This window comes from Syngnathus floridae, chromosome 8 (genome assembly GCF_059516105.1).
Source record: "Syngnathus floridae isolate MCC-2025c chromosome 8, RoL_Sflo_1.0, whole genome shotgun sequence".
NCBI lineage: Eukaryota > Metazoa > Chordata > Actinopteri > Syngnathiformes > Syngnathidae > Syngnathus > Syngnathus floridae.
In genome coordinates, this window is record NC_142420.1 from 5,813,349 (window position 1) to 5,834,621 (window position 21,273).

Sequence of the window (21,273 nt, forward strand, 5' to 3'; positions counted from 1 at the left end):
GATAGCAAAATTAAAATATATATATATATACACATATATTGGTCAAAGGTCGATCAGCTTTGTAGTGCATGGTCAATTTGTTTGTAGAAAAAAGCTATCAGGAGAAACAACAGTTGGAGGGTTGAATTAATTACCCCCAAATGATTTGAGCAAATTTGTTACTTGAGAAGTGCGTATGCCAAATGCACAAAAATGCACACTCCCCAAGCTTCATGTGGCAATGATGATTTATTGATGTTAAAATGCTGCACAAAGCACCTTTACATGTTCTGACGCCACACAGGAAATTGTCACTGACAGAGAATGTTGGGCGCCCCCTTATTGTCGGAGGATGTCAGTCAAACAGGCTTGCAAATTTATTATTTGTCCAACAATGTGATCACTGAGATTTTTTTTTTTTTGTAAGAAAGAAGAACAGAAGACAACACGCACATAACCTTGTCCCATCTTAGCATGTTGGACTTCACGTTATAACTCCTACTTTAAAAGACTCAGCAGTATGGCACCATTTCCAGGCTGTCATAGTGTTTTGTTCTCATCGTGTGAGCTGCACTATTTACACGTCTTTAAAAAAAAAAAACAATAAATCAAAAAGAAAAAAAAATGGACAAAAGGGCAAGTGTCGCAAAAACAGTGTATGAAACTAGTGAGGCCGAACTATGTACACGCCAGTATTTTTTTTAATATATTTACAGATCACATATTTGTCTTCACATCTTTAATAAGTCACATCAATCATATTAAATATAGCAAAAAAATGTTCTGCTGTAGAAAAAATAAGAAAAAAAATAAACGGGAAGGAAATGAGTCAATCTGAATGACATGTAACCACGCGTGAATCACATTTTAACATAAAACAGAGAACAATAATATTAATACCACTAGTACTGACATTATCTCAACAATTAAAATCTCGTTTCAGCATCGCTCCTCCGCTGCTCAACTCCATCCATTACTCCTTTTGTAAAAATTGTTGTTTTTTAACTACGGATAAGAAACATTCTTCACAAGTGTGTCCTTTCTGTAGGGATCTCCACTGAATCCTCACATTTGGTTTTGCTCGTAACTGCTTGTTAACTGCTCCCAAAACTCGTATTAGTTTTCAACAGTTGCTGCTTTTTGCCGCAAAAGTATCTCTTCAAAAAGTGTGCTATCTTGAGAAGAAGACTCTCTCGTCTTCAGATGACAAGGTGACAAGATTGATACAATCTTTTTATTCCTGTGCGTCTTCAGTTCTTATGCCTCCTTGGGCTCATTTATGGGTATGAGAGATAAACATTTAATTACATTTGCTCCAATGATCATTTAAGTATTCATTTGTGAGATGGAATTCTGGGTTGACATTCTTCAGACTACAAACTAGTTGAGTGACTCGACATTGCCTTTTCTGGTTCCTGCTAATAGTCAATTCCATATGATCGCCCACATTCTTAACAATCGATAAATGGACTATTCCAGTTGAATGCAATCCCTAAACGAAGCATTACAAAAGCAAAGTGGCGTAGCTCAGCGAGGGGCAATGAATGGTGCAAATACTTATATACTGTATTGAAATTTGTTTTCAGGGAATCAAAGTAACTTTTAAATAAATAATCTTATAAATATTAAACTTACGTCACTTGGTTATCTGCTCTTATTGGTTTATATTAAATGTAGAGTGTTTTTGTTTCATTGTGTTTGACCTCTGTGAAAAGTGTGAGGCTACTAATCATCATTGATTATCAAAGCGTGTGGTAACAAAATATTACCATTGATTCAATTTTTTCACATATTTGGCCCCAAAGATGTAATTATTGTTTCATTTCTTGTGATTTTAATGAAAGTTTTATGATGGCAACAGTTTTTCTATTTGATTTGGAATTATTTATGGGATTTATTCTTTTTTCTGTCAACCAATGATTAAAAATGATTTGGAAAAAAAAAATCTGAATTTCAGACCTTCTGTCTCACTCCACCTTTCTGCAGCTACCTCACCCATTTAAGAGTCCCTGTCTGTCATTGCACCAACTAGCAATTAGATAATTCCTACTGTCTTTTTTTTTCTTCACTGACATTTGCTTTACATGTCTACAGTATGGATAAAGTGAAGCAAAATACTTCAAACAAATGCCAAGAATTTAAAACACTTTCAGGTCAGTTCAATGCATTTACACCCCAAAAGTTAACGTTGAGCAACATAGTCAACAATTAAAAAAAAAAGAAACTCTATATTTACTGTATAATTCAACTTGAGCAATACAAAGAGAACACGAACAATTGTACAGAAATGTTTGTGCTTGTGAGGGTGTCATCTGAAAACGGCTAGTTAGCATTAGTCACTTCCCTAAATCAGTAAAAAATAAAATACAACCAAAACAAATCAGGCTTTGTTTTGACCTGACTGCAGAGCTGCTGCGTTATATGGCTGCTTGAAATAAAGTGCAGGATATCATCCAAGCATCATTTTCTCTACTTCCTTTCAAACATTTAATCTCATTGATGACAGGGACAACTCAATAAAGAAATGAAGCGCTACATTCCTGTTGCATGACGGACAACTGTTTTGTTTGCTTTTGTGCTTTTTTTTTGGAGCTTTGAGATGTAAAGTGAAGCAAATAACCCCTGGACATTTCATTAGGTACACCTGCACAATCCAATGTCTGCCTTCTTAACCAGGAGCAAGTTTGACATCATCCATTAAGATGTTTCCTTTGAGGTCTGTTAGTAATCGTGAATATGCAAAAGTAGATTTTATATTGGATTTGATTGTTCAGGTGTATCTAAGGAACTGGCTGGTGAACATGTGTTATCATCAGGAAGATCCGCAGATATTTAATGGGACTATGTAAAAAGTAAAAGTTGCATTTAGTGCTAAAGCCTCCCTCCCTTTTTCCCGCTTGTGTCTGTACATTCATGAAGCGCAGACAAACACCCTCCGACTCCAAACCCGTTTGCTCATCTGCAACTCCTTTGCTAAAAGAAAACCCTGAATCGTCTGTCGCATCATTCACATCACTCTCTAACTGCATTATTGTAAACAAAGGACTCTTATGATAATATGACTTGAAAAATAATACGATGATCGCTCAACCCCCCTGGGCCAAAAAAAAAAGAAAAGAAAAAAAAAACAGGACAGCATTGATGAGTTTTGTTTGTTGTCTTATCTGCGTGTTATAAGGCTGGTCCAGTTAGTGTGTGAATGTATGTTATGTATGCATCTGTGCCATTTGCAGTGCACGGGCCAGCTGGTCAGAGGTAGAAGCCAGTGGCTGGTGGATCCGGAAGGCCTGGCAGAGCCTCCGTGCAGGGTATCTGGCCAGCAGAGGGCGCTGCGCCATTCCCATTGGCCATTGTTGGGTATGCTGTGGTCAGGATGCTGCCATTCTCCATCTGCACGGTCCAAAAGGTAAGAAGAAATGGTATTATTTTAAACCCAATATCATAAAATCGGAATCTTTCGAAAGATTTTCATCTATAATAACGAATAAATGAAACCAATTTGGTGTTGTATTGGGGAAAGCTTCCCGATCATCATCTTAAATGTGCTTTTAAGATCCAAGTGCATTGTTTCTTACCTTGCCGTGATTGGGTTCATGAGGCATGTCCGAGGCCACCATGCTGTAATGGTCCAACTGTCGACAAGGTTTGCTGACAGCCAGGATTTGTTCCAGCGAGGCATTCGGAGGCGGACACTGCGACAGGCTGGAGATGACCTGAGCTAAAGGAACTGGGATTGGCTCCTGCTTCCGCTTCTGGGTAATCCCCTGGAATGATGAAATTGTGGACTCGGCCCTGTGTTGAAGCGTACTGCTCCCGAACAACCCGCCGCCGTTAACGGAGTAATCCGATTGGTCAATGTCGGGGATGCTGTAATCCATGCAGGAATCTATCGAGGTGTCCGCAAGAGTTTTTTGGCAGTTATTGTGGCACGGGCCCAGACTCTCTCCGAAGCCAAAGTCCTGCCACTGTGATTTTACTGCCGATTGCTCCGTGTTGGAGACGCCACAGAGTCCATTTAGGATGGCGGCCTTGGGATTGGCATGGCACTGCTGTGAGAGTTGGTTCTGTATCAGGGGCTCCTGTTGCGGCTGCTGAAGGTAGGTTTGATGTTGTTGAAGAAGCTCCTCATCTAGTTCTGATGTCTTGCCATTGAAAACAGTTTGTTGGGAGTTCATGTGTTCCAATTGGATGCCTGCATTCACGAGAATGTCTTGAGCTGACCATTGTCCGTTAGGGGCAGCTTCAGCATGCCCTATCAGGTCACTCTGATGGCCCCAGTTTTGTGGCCCTTTGCTTGAGCACATGCTGAGGTGCTTTTGCATCTGCTGGGACAACTGGAGGATGGGAGCCTTCCCGGCCACGAGAGGCTTATGGTGAGGAAACTGCATTTTCACATTTGTGTCAGAGGTGAGAGTGCTTTCCGAAACTGACCCGGTTGTCGCGCTCGCTGAGGGATTGCAGGTTGCCACCTGCCCTCCCTGGTCTGCGCAATCGGTCTTTCCTTCAATGGAGTCATAGATGTACGACAGAATTTCATCATTCGTTAGTAGGTCATCCAAGGTGGGCACGCGTTCTGGGTCTATCTCCACTCGAATCATCCGCTCGTCCAACAGGAGAAGCTCGAGATCCTCGGCGCTCAGCCCCAAACCCTCCAGAGCGCCAAACAACTCCCCGTTTGAACAGCCGCCGTCCTCCGAATCCACGACGCCTTGTCCCTCCAGCGAGAGGGAGTCCAGAGTCGCAAGCAGTGGGTCAAAACTGGTTCCCGGTTCTGTGATACTTTGATCCACATCCCCATTGCTCTGTGTGTCCCAGCTTCTGTTCAAACCGGACTTGGAGTCAGAGAAGCCAATTTGGTCTCCAAATAAGCTGCTGTGAAAGGAAATTTTGGGCTCCAGGGCTGGCTGGCAAACATACACCGATTCATCCTGGCTCATGAGGGCCCCGAGAAGTGAGCCAGGGTCCAGACCATCCCTCAACAGCCTGTCAGTCCGGCTCTTCTTTGACTTACTACTGTTCTTCTCAGAAAGGCCGTCTCTGAAGCCTGCGATGGGATGGTTGGACTGGTAAAGCAAGGCCTCGCCTGTTGCGTACGTAAAGGGTAAATGCATGGAGCGTTTCCGCAAGTGTTCTCCTCCCTCTTCATCTCTGCCAAACATAAAACAGGATTAGTACGTGGAAATTCTATGGTTTAAATATCATACAAGGCGAGGATTTAAAATTGAAAACCGAGTGTTCCAATAGTGGCTCCAAGCCCCTTTTCAGTTTTAGTTTACCAGTAAGGAAACGTACAAAAGGGGCCTCTGGGTGGCGATAATGTAGTCAGGTTTGCCATTTTTGTAAACCAGACGAGCGTTGGCCTGCACCCATTTCCAGCGATTTTCCTTGGTGAGCAGCCTGAAGACCGTCAGTCCGCTCTCGCCAGTCTTCATCACTATCAAACAAATGCAATTGTTATTGTTGCATCTACTTTGTGGAAATTCACCTATTGTGAATGTCTCACCAGCAAAATAAAAACGAATCTATGATGGTGCATGAAAAAAAAATGCTTCATGTGAAAATGGTCTGTGGCACAAATCAAGTTGGGAGAAGCTGATTTACATCACTTAAGACAAAATTTGTGTTGGTAAAGAAAAAAAAAAGAAACTTACTTCTGACATGATTTTCTGCACAGTACAACATATCTGCTGCATGGATGAACTGATAACCGGATCCTCGTACCCTCAGCTCAGCCTCTGTGTAACCCAGGACTATCTTCCCCCTGAAGCGAGACATACAATCCAGATCTTAGCACAATTTGAATGTTACATTTCCTGCAATGTAATCAAATTTTTGGGGTAATTTTCCTACTTTGCATCACAAGCCAACGGTGTAAAGTCCAGCTTATGCTTGGTTCTGAAGATCATGTTCTTGGTCCTTATCTCCAAGATAGATGGAGGTTGCAGAGGAGTTGCGATGGCAAAAAGTGCAAGTTGTGGAGGCGCCTTTCCTCCGTTTTCCTGCCTCTGGTTCTGGCCGTGTAGAAATTTGAGCCTGCCCTGGAAGTTCAGAGCCTGCAAGAGATGAACAGTGAATAAGATGTGTCATGATGTCATTTTGCCGTGATTAGAGTAGAGTGTGCAAAAGCTACCAAGAAGCCGGAGGAATTGTCCAGGAGGCAGCGAAAACGACACACAAAGCTCCTCTCCAGGAACGACGAGTTCTCTGGAGGAAGCTGCTCGGGGTTATACGTGACCAAGGATGAGTTGCTTTCTGGCTCCAGCTCTATGAATGCAAGCAAATCACTTTGTTATTACAGTTCGATACAATTTGAAAGAACTCCATAAGAAAAAGCAATTTTGCTGCCATAATGTCGGCATGGTATTCAACCTTAGGTTTCATTTGTGAAAAACGGGTTCAAGACTTTGTGTCGGAGCTACGGGACTTATCTTGAACGCATTGCTAAAATCCAAAGACACAGACATAAGCATCTTACAACTAAAATACAGATGGGGACCACTTCACCTCATAAGCCCGCTGAAGATTACAAGGTCATGTGACCTGACCTGAGGGACGGTTTTATGGCTTACTGCCTAAACTGTGTGTACTTAACCGTCTGACTTGGAATTCCCAATGTTTGTATGCCAACACTGGCTCTTTGTTGAAGTTAAGTTATGGTCAGAAAACTGGATTTTATTATATACCTCGATTCCAGTGATGTTGTAACATTGTGTAAAATGTGAATAAAAACAAATTTATTTATTTGCAAATCCTTTTTAACCTATATTTGATTTTATAATGAGGTGCATGTGGCTGAATATTTACAACAACAAAAATGTTAATCAAATACATTGTGTCAGAAAAAACAAACAACCTTGAGGTGAGTCCTGGCTGATGGTTGATGGTGCTGCAGGAGGAGGCGGATTCAATGCCCAGTGTAAGTTTCTCCTGAGCTCCTGCTGGTCTTCCGTATGGACCAGCTCATACACACTCTGGTGCATGACGTCGGTCTAGAGAAAAAACAACAAGTGAGAAGTCAAAGTCTGAGCCATGAATGCTCCCCAATGTCACATCATTTATGCAATTTTTTTCATTGATTCTAAATAATATATAGACATAACAAAATAATGAAATGCTCTTCCAGTAGATAGCAGAAGATGCAATAGAACAGAACAAATCTGCGAGCACAATAGCTTTATGCTCAATTTAACAGGCCAGGATTTCACACTAAGTCAAGTAAATTAAGACAAGATCTTTATTTCAGTATTTTGGTTTGTAAACTGATTGCTCTTGCTCAATAAGGTTTGGAAAACATTGACCTAGATAGATTGATGTGGTCTTTGGCTAAAACTGTGCTCTTCCCGCAAAAGGCCAAAACTGATAAGGTCATATGTATTTTTATTTTCAGAGGTGTGTGTGAGTGGGGGGTTTGGGGGGGGGTTGTCTGTTCCATGCAGGGACTGAACCCCAGGATATTGTGCAGCTTTCGCCAGATGTTGCACGCAACCTATCCATCCAAAGGTGAGGCGATAGTCAAAAAGTCAAATCGCACATGACTTAATTCAAATTAGTGACCTGGTGGAAGCCCAAGTAATCCTGGATGGTGTGAGAGGAGAAGAAGATGGTACCACTGGCAGTGATGACCAGGACAAACCCATTGAGAGCCTTAAAGAGGAAACACAGGGTTAGTGTTCAGTCATGCCGCTAATTACAGTCATGTAGGATTGTTATATAATGTTTAGCATGAATGAAATTAGCATGGCAAGCAATAATGTGGCCCATCTCAACATGAAGGGATCCTTTTTAAGAGTGGGATCTTCTCAATGGCAGAGGGCTAAACCTGACATGCAAAAGGATGACCAAAAAAGGAGGAAAGAAAAAAACCACTGAGCTGAATAGGAGCGCTGATATTTCCAGGTGACCTAGTGCGCACATGCCCTTTCTGCATTTACCAACATGCCGTAAACAAACAGATCACAACAAACGCTCAAAAATGTCAACATGCCGAGAAGCTCAGACGGCAAACTAGCTGGACTACCGCATGTGGCTTTACTATGTATTATTGAAGTAATAATTTATTATTATATTATAATTCATGATATTTCATTTGTCTTTGTTAGTTGTGGATTTTGATCCCATCATTTAAGGCTCTTTTGATTTGAAGCAGTAAGCCTGCTGTACTACCACCTAGTGGACTGGAGTCTATGTCGAATTTGGACATTTTTAATTCTTTCCATCAATGTCATGCGATGAACATAGCTGATACACAAAATACTTCAGAATTTGCCAATCCAAATATTTTTTTGAACCAGGGGAAACAGGATCACTTGACATAATCATAACTTGTGTTTTGAATTAATGACGGTCTTACACATTTCAGGAAAAAAAATGACATATGCCGGAAAGAAAAAGATTTTTTGCACAAATCAACCAGAAGTAAACAGGAAGAGGCCCCCTTTTTTGGAACAGTCTACTCCTGAGCGAGCTCATTCCTCCATATGAGCTTTCATGTTTCATTACGAGCGAGCCCAAAGAACTGCAGACTCCGACGACATAACGAAACCTCCCCGGTAGGATCGGGTTGCGGTAGATGGGTTGGCGTCTCCTTCCCCTCCTGGAATCCCAGTGTGGTGCACATTGGGAGGAATTGGACTGGAAAATCAATGACTCCAGCAGATCAAAAGCGATCTGGCAGCCAATGAGTTTTTTCTCCATCCAATCACACATAGAGTACAAAACTGCCATGAATCGAGGCTGGATGGACTGTTTAGCCTTTTTGTAAAGTATCAATATTATCGTGAGGCCAAATTGAATGAATCAATAGTTGTACAATATGAAATACTTGTGCGATGATAAGATCAGAGTATTCAGTAGAGCAATAAATATTTAATTTGGGGCAAAGTTGAGGCCAGACTTCCAGCAGATGTTCAGACAAATTTAATTAACCTGATCTGCCAGATGTTTCGTATCACAAAATATTCGGCCACGTGGAAAAGAGCTCATAGAACCTCAATAAAGCGAGATCAAAACCATTTGAAGTATAAGAACAGCATCCGTAAATATTTCCTCGACTGCGTTGTGTGATTTCAATGGTATTTTACAACCAGATAATTCGATGTCTGATAATGTCTGGCGAGATGTCTAAAATAATTCTTAAACGGTGACGATTGCTCACAAGTTCCGAAACAACAAGGTGAGAGAAATAATTGGCAGGAGTTTGGCGTCACTGTGATGTCGCCAAAGCCGGCAAATTGCCAGATTGCCTTTGTCCTCCGATCAACGGGCTATTTGTGCAAAAGGCACTAATATAGAACAAAAAAAACTTGTTAAGATTTTGATCACTTGATGTCTTTACTGACCTGCAGCAAAAGTTCTCCTTCGGGTATTTTGGCTTCCACAGCTCCTGCTGTTTTTCCCTCGACATTGTTGACGCTGACTGGAGTGACTCTGTCCCTGTTGGTCAGGGCCACTGCGGAGAGAGAAGACATATGATATGAAGCTGGCTTGGAAAAGGGTGGCAGGGGTACATACATTGTTTAGTCCTGTGTGTTTATTATCTGTCCAAATTTCCCTTTTCTATACACTACCAATTCTTATTGTGCTTTTTACTTTCTTCAGGACCCTGATTGGCTGAGGGCTTACGGGTTTCTTGCCACTAGCTTCCGCAAGTCATAACAAGGCAATCGCAGCAACAAGTTAATATGAGTAACCCCCCCCCCCCCCCACGCCAAGTGTGTCGGATTATATCACATGTAGTTTGTTTGACATTAAGGTCAGGGGTGTCAGACCAAAGCCGTGTCCCGTGTGAAGGTCTGAGCAAGTCCATATGATAGTTGGAAATTCACACACAGACTCTTTGTTAACCCTCCTTTGCAGACAACAACAGGAGTTGACCCAAAACTGCGTTGCACCATCACGTCATACGGCTTCACCGCTAAACCTTTTAGGTCAGCGGTCATCATGGGTCGTGGCACGGTGCTCCTGCAGGGGTCAGAGATTAATGTGCAAGCCCGTTGCTCTCTTTCTCATCATTTTGTTTAACTTGTCCTACTGCAAACAATGTGGAGACCTCATTTATAAGCATCTCAGTTATTTTTATTGTATTATATCTCAAAAAGATGATGTGCTAGTAAAATACTTTTTTTTTTTATCAGAAAAAAATGTGTAGGGATATATAGGGGTGAGTTCAGTCGAGCTAAAGTAGAAGTGTGTGCTGTAATTCTGGGCACTTATAAAAAAAAAATACTGTATGCCAATTATATCTTTGAAAACAAGCTCGTTTTAATCTTTAAATATTCTGGCAATCAATCGCCTAACATTTGCCATCTTTTCTTGATTTACCCAACACGACATAAATTGCAGTTATGCATGGCGAGTAGCTCCAGCTTGGCTCGTAGTTGAATACTGCGGTTAAAAGTGGGCCAACACAAAGCGTCTTGAATGGCCAGAGGAGGACAAAGAGCAGATCTCGTTAGCAAGCTTCAGTGGGCAGAAGTGTAGGCGATGAAAAATTTACATTCCTCGCTGCCATAACATACATGTGGAATAATAGCTAGCGCTGCTGCAGTCACCCAAAGGCCTTTCCAGTTAACTGCATGGAACATCTTGCCGTTCCTAAATGGGCTTATTTTAGCATAATGGGGTGCTATGAAAACAAAGAACGTGCATGGATAAAAAAAAAAAAAAAAAAATAGGGACCTTCTATGATGTGACACTACAACGTGTCCTTGTCTTTGATTCGCTGCACTCTAAAAACCAATGACAAAAAAAAAAATTAAAAATCAAAGAGTCACACTTTACAGTGTGGTAAGTAGACAACAATGAAAGACGCAAAGGGAAAGCTGAACCACAAAAATTGTCTCATACTATTTCCACAGTTAATTATAGACATATATGATTACTTTCCGCACAATGGCGACCTAGTTCTTAAAAAATATGATGAGTGACTAATATTACAGAATTTTTATTCACCATATTCCTTGAGAAACTGTTGCCACTGCTCTGGATAAGCACCGACGTTTTGAGGCTATACATCTGTGCACGCAACTATCAAACATTCATAAAACGAATGCAATAAGATGTTTAACGACACAGAAGACTTCAGAAGACACGGAAGAGCTTAGACGTATGCCCTGATGAATGATGATTGATCAAATGAAAGCTGACAGATGAGCAATGACCCTGAAAATCTTGACAGTTCATTAAAGCTGCATTCAAGAGCTTTTTTTCTTTTTTTAATTAACTGCTGGGTCTTGCATTAAGAGGTCTTGTTTAATTTTTCTCACACATAATTCGGTCATCTTTTTATGGTAACTGCATTGTCGTGATCAAACAAATAGTAGGCAAATCCTGCTTGAAAAACAAAGGCCGAAGCATCTGAATATTATTTTTTGGCCTAAAGGACATCTTGGCTTTGGTCATCCAGTGTCCAGCATGAAGCTTAGTGGTATGGCTTCATGCAGAGCCAGCACTGACCTCGGTTAGCCGTTAATATCAAAATAAAAACATTAAGCAAATATTTACCAAATATTTGAGCTTTTTCAATTTGTCCCATCATGCTATTTACAAACGGATTAGCGGGGATGTTCGGGGGTTGTGCTGCTTCAATTCCCTTCCCAATCCCTACATGTCATCTTGGCGTCGTTCCAGCATGCCGCTTGATGACACACAAAAACACACAGCCACACAAGACTGCTGTTTCAGAATCAAGATAGCTACACTTTCCCTTCATGGTAATTAAGAAACTATTTTTAGGTGGATGGATTACGCCGACATTAGCACGACGGACAAGATTGCGGCCTCTGTGCCTTTAAATGCTAAAAGGGAATACATAAGTCAAACACTCTTTTCTTTGTGGAGAGCTAACTTGTTTATATTGCATCTTGCATGTTTTTACTGTCAGGTCACATGAGATAATAGGAGTGCTCTGAATCATGAAATGCTGCTATATTTGGACAGCATTAACCCGCTGTATTAAGCTCAATAAAGGCTGGACTGGCAATGAACAGTGACAGGGGCCATTACAAGAATAGCCCCGCCCACATAGACCAAAGCAATTGTATAATGGATGGAAATAGAGAGACTGTGTGACCACAATGTTTTTGAAAAACAAAATACGCTAAGGAGAATTTCTGGGGTAAAAAAAAAAACAGAGCGACGTTCAGAGAATTATGGTACATGATCCAAATCCGTCGTCCCGAGACGTACTATGTCGGAATGTGTGCCAAAATTAAAAATAAATCTGTGAGTTCGGCAAAGTTGGCTGCAACCGGCCGTGGCTGCAAGCCAGATTTGAAAATGTAGGCCACGGGACAAAGCAGGCATCGTTATGCAGAAGTTTGTTGTCGTTTTATGGCCATAAAATGCATGCCAAAAACAGCCCCAAGGCTGATTTGTTTGAAATCTCCAGACTTCAGGCTACTGGAATTTAAGCAGATATTTGTGTCTATACTTCCAAATTTTTTTCAAAACAGGTGGAAAATAAATATGAATTTGTTTGGGGGAATTTTGCCTTTCCTTTTAACCAAAACACCAGTGATTTCTATTAAATTAATCACATAAATCTTGTTAAATTTTTCATTTATCCCAACACACCAACACTTATAAATATTTTCTTGTTTTTGAGATATAATAGTTATTTTCTTTCTGTACACATAAGTCACGTTTGATCAACAACAGAGATAATGAAACACACTCACTAATGCAAATTTTACATTTGTCCAAGTGGGAAATTTGCTGGAGCTAGTAAAGCCAGTTTCTCACAGAATCAACCAAAAAACTTCAAACCAGCAAACGATTGTGGTCCCAAAGACTTATCGGATCTCCTGACCCATTACGAAACATTACAGACCTCTCGGAGGTCGGCTGATTTGGGATTACTGGCTGTTCCCAGAGTCGAAACTAAACATGCTTAAGCTGCCTTCAGCTTCCATGCTGCTTAGACGCAAAGCTAATTGTGACTGGACGCTGGCATAGCATTGGGAAGGTGAGGCTGCAAGCATTTCGCCTGTCACACTGACATGGCCAATACTATGCTATTTTATAAACCTATCATGCTATTTTTTTCCCAATTTCACAAGATTTGAGATGCTTCCACTACTATCAAACCAATTGCGGTTTACTCTTGTGAATATTTATATCAGCATGACGTGCAAGCAATCCATGCATGCATTTGCTCGTGTGTTTGTGTGCTAATTATTCCAACAGTGTGAATGGCAGCGAGTAAAATATAGAACGTTTCAACTCCTTCACCCCTCCAACATTGTGGAGTGAACACGCGATGTACACGTACCACCCCTGCTGCCCTCACGACACACGTACACATGGTTGCACGAAACACACAGGAACAGGAACACAGTCGCTAATGCAAGGCTGGTGGGGTGGACACGCACACCCTTTGCTGCTTTCGTGTCTCCCGAGGTTTTCTTCATCACATGCTTGCATATTTGCTTATGGAGTAAAAGGGGGCGGGATTGATGGGATTTGGGCGGGGTCATTGGTGATTAACAGGTTCTCCCTTTCGTTGGCCTGCATTCCTCGCAGTGGCAATTTATGTCGACGGGAGGGTGGGGGAAGGACGTGCGGAAGGGCAGGATGGGGGTCGGTTCTGAAGGGATGACCCACTGCTGATTATGTAGCCCACATAGCTGCTCCCTACAGGAAGACATGGGGGATGGTCGCTTTATACATGACATCAAAACAAACAAATGTCATGACACATTAGGACTTTACAGCTTACGTAAGCAACCCTGCTGGAGGGGGGGACGCGGAATGATTGCAGTGACGGTGGCGAGCTGTTCCACGTACTCCATAAAGATGCATATCCCCATATGGTTTGCAGTTGTGTGCCGAGCTATTCCACCAAATCTACCTAGTGTTAGCCTAATAGCATAACTGCCAAGTCATTTTTAACCTACTGGCAAAATAATATGGAATGCATTTGAAAAATAAATCTTAAAAAATCCCAGCCAGCCTGCTCACTGTTTTTACTATGTTGCTTCTAACACATCCAGGTCAGGTCAACTACATTCTTATTTGATTATTTTTTTCTTGTTTTCCGAACATTCAAAAGACTTGGTGAATTTTGCTATTAGGCTAACAACAGATGCTCATTACGTTGACACGGGTCGTTTGTTTAATTCGTTAAATGCGCTGCCAAATCATGGATGATTGAAGTTGATGTGCATAATTCGTTGTTCGTATTTATGGCTACTTCCAATGGGACTGTGTGCACCATGGCTCTATTAATGGAATGCATTTTATAAGTAATATAATGCTCTACCTTATGGATACATGTTAAATATTAATTCTTGGCTCCATTGGTTTTTGTATCTACTGTATGTGGTGCATATATTACGATTTGCAAAAATCATTAAAAAAACATGATAGTCACAAACATGGCATGAATATTGGTTGCATCTGCAGACACCTCACTCCTTTGTATTTTGGAGGAGATTGAAGCATTTGCACTGAACCTGGGGATATCTGATCCTTCAGGCTCCACCCAAGTAAGCACATAGTAATTGTCATGTGACATGCACCAGAAAGAATGATAGTTACGTCGTGGTGGTCATGTGACCATGGCTTTAAGGCAAGGAGGAGTGGCAAGGGGTGGGGGTACTTCTAGGAAAGCCCTTATTGGCTTACTTGTGTCACCCTGGATCTCATCAGGACCTTGGCAGTAGAAACAGAAATACTGATCCACATTGTCTGATTGCGTTGTGTAAAAGGTTTTGGCAAACACATACAGTCTACCTCTGCTGACTATGCATGTTGTCCTCTTTAAATATCCCAAAGGAAAAGAAGTCGAAACTAGATTAATTTAAATCAGACCAAAAATATCAGGTAGTAGCCAGTAACAAGCGAGGTGCTAGGCAAACTACAAACTCTGACAAGCGAGCCATCTGTCACATTGGATAATGCTGCACATTAGTCAGCAAAATGGATTTTAGACCTCTTTCGTCTTTGTTTCGCTATAATCCTAATCTGTCAACCATACCACACTTGTCTGTGAAAACCATAAACAACAGAGTTTACTTTGTACAAAAATCTACGAGGCTATTTATTGTGATTATATATAGAAATAAATTTTCGCAACACAAAAACTGGCATAGGTATCAATCAATACATAGAGCTTTTCCTAACATGCCGAACAGGAAATCATGCGATGGCCTCATTATAAAATGACACATGTGGCTTTTCTGATGTTTGTAACCAACCATCCGTGTCACAATTGCAGAAGAATTTAATAAATGGAGCCAAGCAAACAGTCTCGCTGTTGTTTAGCTATGGTCTCATCATCTTCTTTGCCTTGCTGCTGCTTGAGCTGGGATGACCCAAAAAGTTGCCTTGCATGCTTGGACGTGTTTACCGCCCCCACCTCCACGCACCACCAAACACGATGGTTTTTCCCTTCCTCAGCCTGGTCGAGAATTGGCAATCCATTATAGCCCCTGACAACAACCAAGATGGCGGTCTGGATAATGCCAGCTTAACGGCCGAGGCTTTGTTCAATATCATGCATCACGCAGCCGAATCGCCATGTGAATAGTTTTAAAAACAACCGAGCATTTACGTTTTCATACCAACAGTCTCAGTGTGAACACCATCTGAAGAATACCCACAATCCCCTTCTTCTCCTCAGAGTGTCTGAACTGGGATGCCTCTGACAAGCAAGATTTAGTGTGTTTACATACAACAAATTATGGCTGACCGCAAAGGTAGCCCAAAGCGACAAAGCCCTCAAGTGGAGCTTCTTGCTTAACGAAAGTACCCCTGAGCTTGTTAATTACTTTGCAAGCGTGTTCAAGAAGTAGGCTAATGCATTTAGACAAGAGGACGGGTCTCTGCGTCTAATAAGACATTTTGACCTATTGCTATGGAAAAACCCATAATCAATAATTCAGTCGGACGAGGCTGAAAATGTCCATATGTTGTTGGAGGGGAAATTTAAAAAAGCTCATGAAATATTCAAAAATGAAGACCCTGGTTTCTGTTCACAGGATTCTCAAAGCCAACACCCAATGAACACGTGCACTCGAGTTTGTATCGAAGGATTCGTTCGGCCCACCTCTGTCCTGCCCTAGCCTTTGCCTTAAACAAACACTGCTCTGCCTCCATTTCATAAATTCTTTAAACATCAAAAGTTCCTTTGAATAATTCATCCCTCAAGAGCGGATGATGGCCGCATTGCAGCTTTTCCCTCTTGAAAGATTATTGCCTGAAATAAAGGCGCCTTCGCCGTCCCTACAAATAGTAGACCGGAAAGTGTACGCGGTTGGCGTGCGACTTTTAATGGTGGCTCTCCATCCTCACCTTCAAATCGCTTGACGTCACCGCCGCGCGTAGACGTGCTGTCTCGATTAAATATTGAGGGCTACTTCCCTCCCCCGCGATAAAATCGGTGGAATAAGGCGGTGGCTGCTCGCATTTTACTCATCATGGAAACTCTGATCAACTGGAAGATGTTGGTCAACAAGAACATCTAACACCAGAATAAAAGACAAAGTAAACAAACCATTGTTGATGTCATCGGAGTATTTAAAGCCTCACTTATCTTAATGCGATAAACGTAACAACTCCACAGTTGGCATCACGATTATCACATGTCAACAAGTTTAGGCAGCAAACCTGTTGTACCTAAATGGTTGCTAACAAGAGGCAAAATATTCTTAATTACTTGCTTTAAGCTTCTTTTCTCATCTACTGTCCTATCCCATGTCCTGTTCTCGTCCACTTTCTCGTTCAAAACTACAGAAATACGTTAAGGCAGCAAACTGGACCGATTCGGGTAAAGACATTGCCGCGTCATTGGGATGGAACATACCAGAGAAGAAATTCTTGGCTCGGAGGTAGCTGACACTTAGTCGAAGGATGGACAGCTTGTCCAGACTGGCCGTGACCTCCTCTGGAAATGGAAGGAGGCTGGCCAACCTCTCCAGCTCCCCATTGAGGCGATCCCGGTGCCGCTTAGACGGGTTGGACTTTGCCCCCTCGTTGGACGGTTGTTTCACCCTACCACACAATATGAAACTATTGTTAATCATCCGAGCACAATTATTATTTCTTCTTGATTGTATACAACTCATGGCAAAAATGATGGAATTACCAGTCTCAGAAGATGTTCAAAAACCAGATTGATTAAAATAATACATTTGTGATTTATCATTGACTGCTGACTGCTTTTCCTTAGCCCATTCTAACCTTGTTTTTTTGCTGTTAAAGTGTTAATGATGGCTTTTGTTGAGGTTGATTCGGTTATGAAAGTCCAGTTTGCTACTTTTTGTTCCTCGTTTGCTTTACGTTGCATTTTCTGTTTTCACAACACCTTTAAGATTTCTGTCTTGTGCTTTCATGCCTTCCTTGATCTATGCTTGCCTTCAACAATCTGATCCGGTCTTAGTTTTAAGAATGGAAATTATCATGGTGATTTCATATTTGTTTTTACACTACTTTGTCTAAAAATGTAACTGTTGACCACCAAATTTTTCACCAAATTTCTTTTAGTGTTTCTAAAAGCCTTACAGTTGCCACTTGAAAGAACTTTAGTTTTATGTCTTTGACCTGTTTTTTTTTTTTCTAAAAAATTAAACTGAATGACCATAATCTGAGACTGATGATTACATATTTTTTTGCCAGGGGTTGCAGTACATTTTCTACTGGGCATTAAATTATAGTACACACTAAATTGTTGGTATGACTTTCAGTAAGCATCCTAAATATAAAGGCATGTAATTTGAAGATATTGCTGGATGATTAACAACTAGTCATTTCAGTACTGGACAGTTTGCACCCTGTGTATAACAAAATGCCCAGCAATGGGTGATTTTCATCATACTGAGTGTTTTAGGCCCCTCCCCATGCCTTTTTTGTGTGTGGGATTTGTTTGGTTTGCTTCTGGGGACAAAATATTAATAAAGTTGGCCAAAATTAGAAACTACAATGCAGCACAATATAAAACCATTGTAGCATAATCAAACAGCAAGTGTAGCACAAATCATTCCTGCAAACATTTATGACATTAAATTTCTAATATTTTTTTTACAGCTCTTGTATTTTGTGTCCAAGGCCTTTGTTAATATGGATTCCTTAGTACATTGTATAATTAATATTGTCCTGAACAAAACACAGGGAATGAAGCCCTGTTTTTGCTTTTCGAATAAATTGTTCTTTTGTCAGTGACTACGAGATGTGAGTGTTTGGACTGCATGTTTGAAGAATGTCAGCATACTTGGCCTGCTTTGCTCTGCTGGCCTCCATATTTGTGCTTGTTTTGTTTGTTTTCAACGCACACGTCATGTCACATATGCTCACTTAAGTGTATGTTTTCAAAAACCCAAAACATTTCCAAATATGAGAAACACAACTGTCATTCGCCATTTTTATTTTAAATTCTTCCGTAAAAGTGAACAATATCTCCCTATAAGTGTTTTTTAAATCATGTATTTGATGTTTGTAACGAATTTCTACTTTAAATATACCCTTCGATTAAATCACGTGATTAAACTCGTCTAATAGCATTTGTGTCAATCTATATGTATATGCGCAACATCCTTTTTTTCCCCAAATATTTTTACTTTATTTTTAAATAAATTTGTTTTGATGTTACGTATAAACTCGCACGTGCATGAAAACACGTATGAGAACACCTATCAAATTTAAAGAACCAGAATAAAGCAATCTAAAGTGTTAAACGATATTGTTCATTGTTCGTTTTTATTTATTTGCAGTGGTATAATGTGCTGTGCAGCTTGCAGCGTTAAAATTGTGTATGGATTTATTTTTTGATACATGTTTGTTTTGAAGGTCAAAATCCGGCCTTGGAAATAGCGGGCCAGCAACATAATCCTCAGGCATTAAAGAAGACATGGTGCACAACATTGACCGCAAAGCTCATCTTAATTGTAAACAAACACTTTCGATAAAATTTTGATCAAATGGACTGTACTGTATTGTTAAGGATTTTTTTTCCCGATTAAATCAGAAAGATTATTTGAAATATACGAACTAGCATATATTTGATATTTCTTCTGTTTAAAAAAATATTTTTCGACTAGTTTTATTTGTCTTCATGTAATAAACAATAAATCTAATTAGAAAAAAATAGAAACAACTTACGCTCTCTGTACCGGTTTTCTCCTCTTGCGTCCTGCGTACATGACGCTCCTGCTTATGTAAGCCTGATGAGCCGCAAACACTCTGCGCCTCTTTCTTGCGCTACATGGACGACCAGCGCAAATATTCCTCTTTTATTACAGCAAATCAACGCTACAAAAACATTTTCTTTTGAAATCAAAACAATCGAAAGAAACCACAGGCCTGGTTGTTGAAGAAAGCTTCCAACTGGACGGATTTTCGCTCCTTTAAAATTCACCAAAATGCTTCAGAATTGCTGGAATAATCCACAATAGTTGTCCCATAGATGCACTTGTTCCAAGTAGGCACGCTCAATTTGTCACGTCCATGCGAGGTTACGGCCGTCACAAAAGATGCGCCAGGTGCACGCACGCGCGCCCCATCAGCGTTAAAGATGGTAAAAAACATTAAATTCGCTCCAGAAACGGAAACAAATATGAAAACAATTAACATGTTATACGGTAACATCGGCGCTGTGCTGAAAAATTAGCGGCCCCGATGCAAACTGCAGTGGAGGCAGGGGGAGGGGGGCGTTGGGAAGGTCCGCGGTGGCGCGCATTCCACCGGCGGGTACGCCCAGCACAGATTGACGACGTGCTCGCGATCTCGCTCGCTCAGAGAGAAACTTATAAACGCTATAGCGGCCGGCTTGTGCGCGCGCATGCGGGAGAGTCTCCTGGAAACATGGGCCGTGTGGGTACACGTGAGCGCGCACCAGCGACCCTCCAGGACCAATGAGCGCGAAGCAGGAGCGATGAAGGTTTTATATGTGAATATGGGTCAGGGGTGAGGCTCTTACATGACGTGTCCATTATCCTCACTTGATTGTAATTTCCGTATGAATAATTAATATGCCGTCTTATTTAAAAATATTTGAGTGGTAATTTATCCACCAATATGTTTAATTGCTGCCACCACAAATGGCTTATGGCTAAAAATTAAGGTAAACAGTGCACAATTAATTTAAAATCCATGGATGGATGGATGGATGGATGGATGGATGGATGGATGGATGGATGGATGGATGGATGGATGGATGGATGGATGGATGGATGGATGGATGGATGGATGGATGGATGGATGGATGGATGGATGGATGGATGGATGGATGGATGGATGGATGGATGGACTTAAAATTAATTGTGCAGTGTTTTTCTATATTTTAGCCATAAGCCATTCGTGGTGGCGGCAATTAGACATATCCATCGATCCATCCATCGATCCATCAAACCATACATCGAACCATACATCGAACCATACATCGAACCATCCATCGAACCATCCATCCATCCATCCATGCATCCATCCATGCATCCATCCATCCATCCATCCATCCATCCATCCATCCATCCATCCCTGCATCCATCCATCCATCCATCCATCCATCCATCCATCCATCCATCCATCCATCCATCCATCCATCCATCCATCCATCCATCCATCCATCCATCCATCGTAAAACTCGAGAAACATATTGCCATCGAACATTGAACAACAGCCTTAAATGTGTCCATATAAAATTTTGACTCTCAATGGATTTGCGAGCAAATCAATGCATAAAACATAAGGTCCAGAGGCCTCAGTAAAATGGTGGCTACACTGTCATAGCGAGTGAGCATGTCCATGCGGCCATATGACACGCGTGTGTTTTGACAGGACACAAAGACACACAAGATGCGTCTCTGTGCTCAAATGCAAACATTGGGGTCACATGGCCGCTTTACACACCCCTTTAGGGTGCACACACACACACACAGACACACACCCACGCAAAGAAACACAAACATGTGCACACTAAACTAGGCCAGTGAGCCAAAGGGTTGTGTTGTTAGTGTGAAAGGTTCACTGTCAACAGATCTGCTCTCTTTCACACACACACACGGACGCACGCACACACACACACGCACACACAGATGATGATGATGATAAAGGTTGAGAGGACACCAAATTGGTAAACAAACATGTGCAAACTAGGATTTGTTTCCTCTAATGAAACCTTCAATGTTGAATTCAGTGAGAGCAAGGACGAAATATGCACGGAAAATCAGATTTACGACATCCCAAGTGGAGGTCAGCAGCGGCCATAGCCACTACACAGCATTGCTGCACACTGCTTCTACCTCTTCAGATGCTGGATGGTGAACCAGAATTTCTCAAAGCTGCCCGGAAGTAACTCTCCAT

At 41.3% G+C, this 21,273-nt stretch overlaps 1 protein-coding gene across 1 annotated transcript; it reads right to left on the minus strand.

The window, feature by feature from the left end:
- Positions 1-209: 209 nt before the first annotated feature.
- Positions 210-20,014, minus strand: LOC148394177 (aryl hydrocarbon receptor-like). The gene is made up of 11 exons (XM_088382190.1): positions 19,075-20,014; positions 16,784-16,971; positions 9,318-9,427; positions 7,534-7,623; positions 6,833-6,968; positions 6,110-6,243; positions 5,830-6,032; positions 5,631-5,740; positions 5,272-5,413; positions 3,555-5,127; positions 210-3,369 (listed from the first exon to the last, which is right to left on the minus strand). Exons 1-11 carry the CDS (start codon positions 19,113-19,115, stop codon positions 3,229-3,231), a joined length of 2,868 nt encoding a protein of 955 aa, XP_088238316.1. The 5' UTR covers positions 19,116-20,014; the 3' UTR covers positions 210-3,228.
- Positions 20,015-21,273: the final 1,259 nt, after the last annotated feature.

Excerpts from the sequence above, each read along its gene's own strand:
- LOC148394177 (XM_088382190.1), bottom strand. The coding sequence starts at position 19,115 with ATGTACGCAGGACGCAAGAGGAGAAAACCGGTACAGAGAGC. Across the intron at positions 9,428-16,783 it reads AGCCAAGAATTTCTTCTCTG|TGGCCCTGACCAACAGGGAC; the intron begins GTATGTTCCATC and ends CTCTCTCCGCAG. Across the intron at positions 5,741-5,829 it reads CCGTTGGCTTGTGATGCAAA|GGGGAAGATAGTCCTGGGTT; the intron begins GTAGGAAAATTA and ends GTCTCGCTTCAG.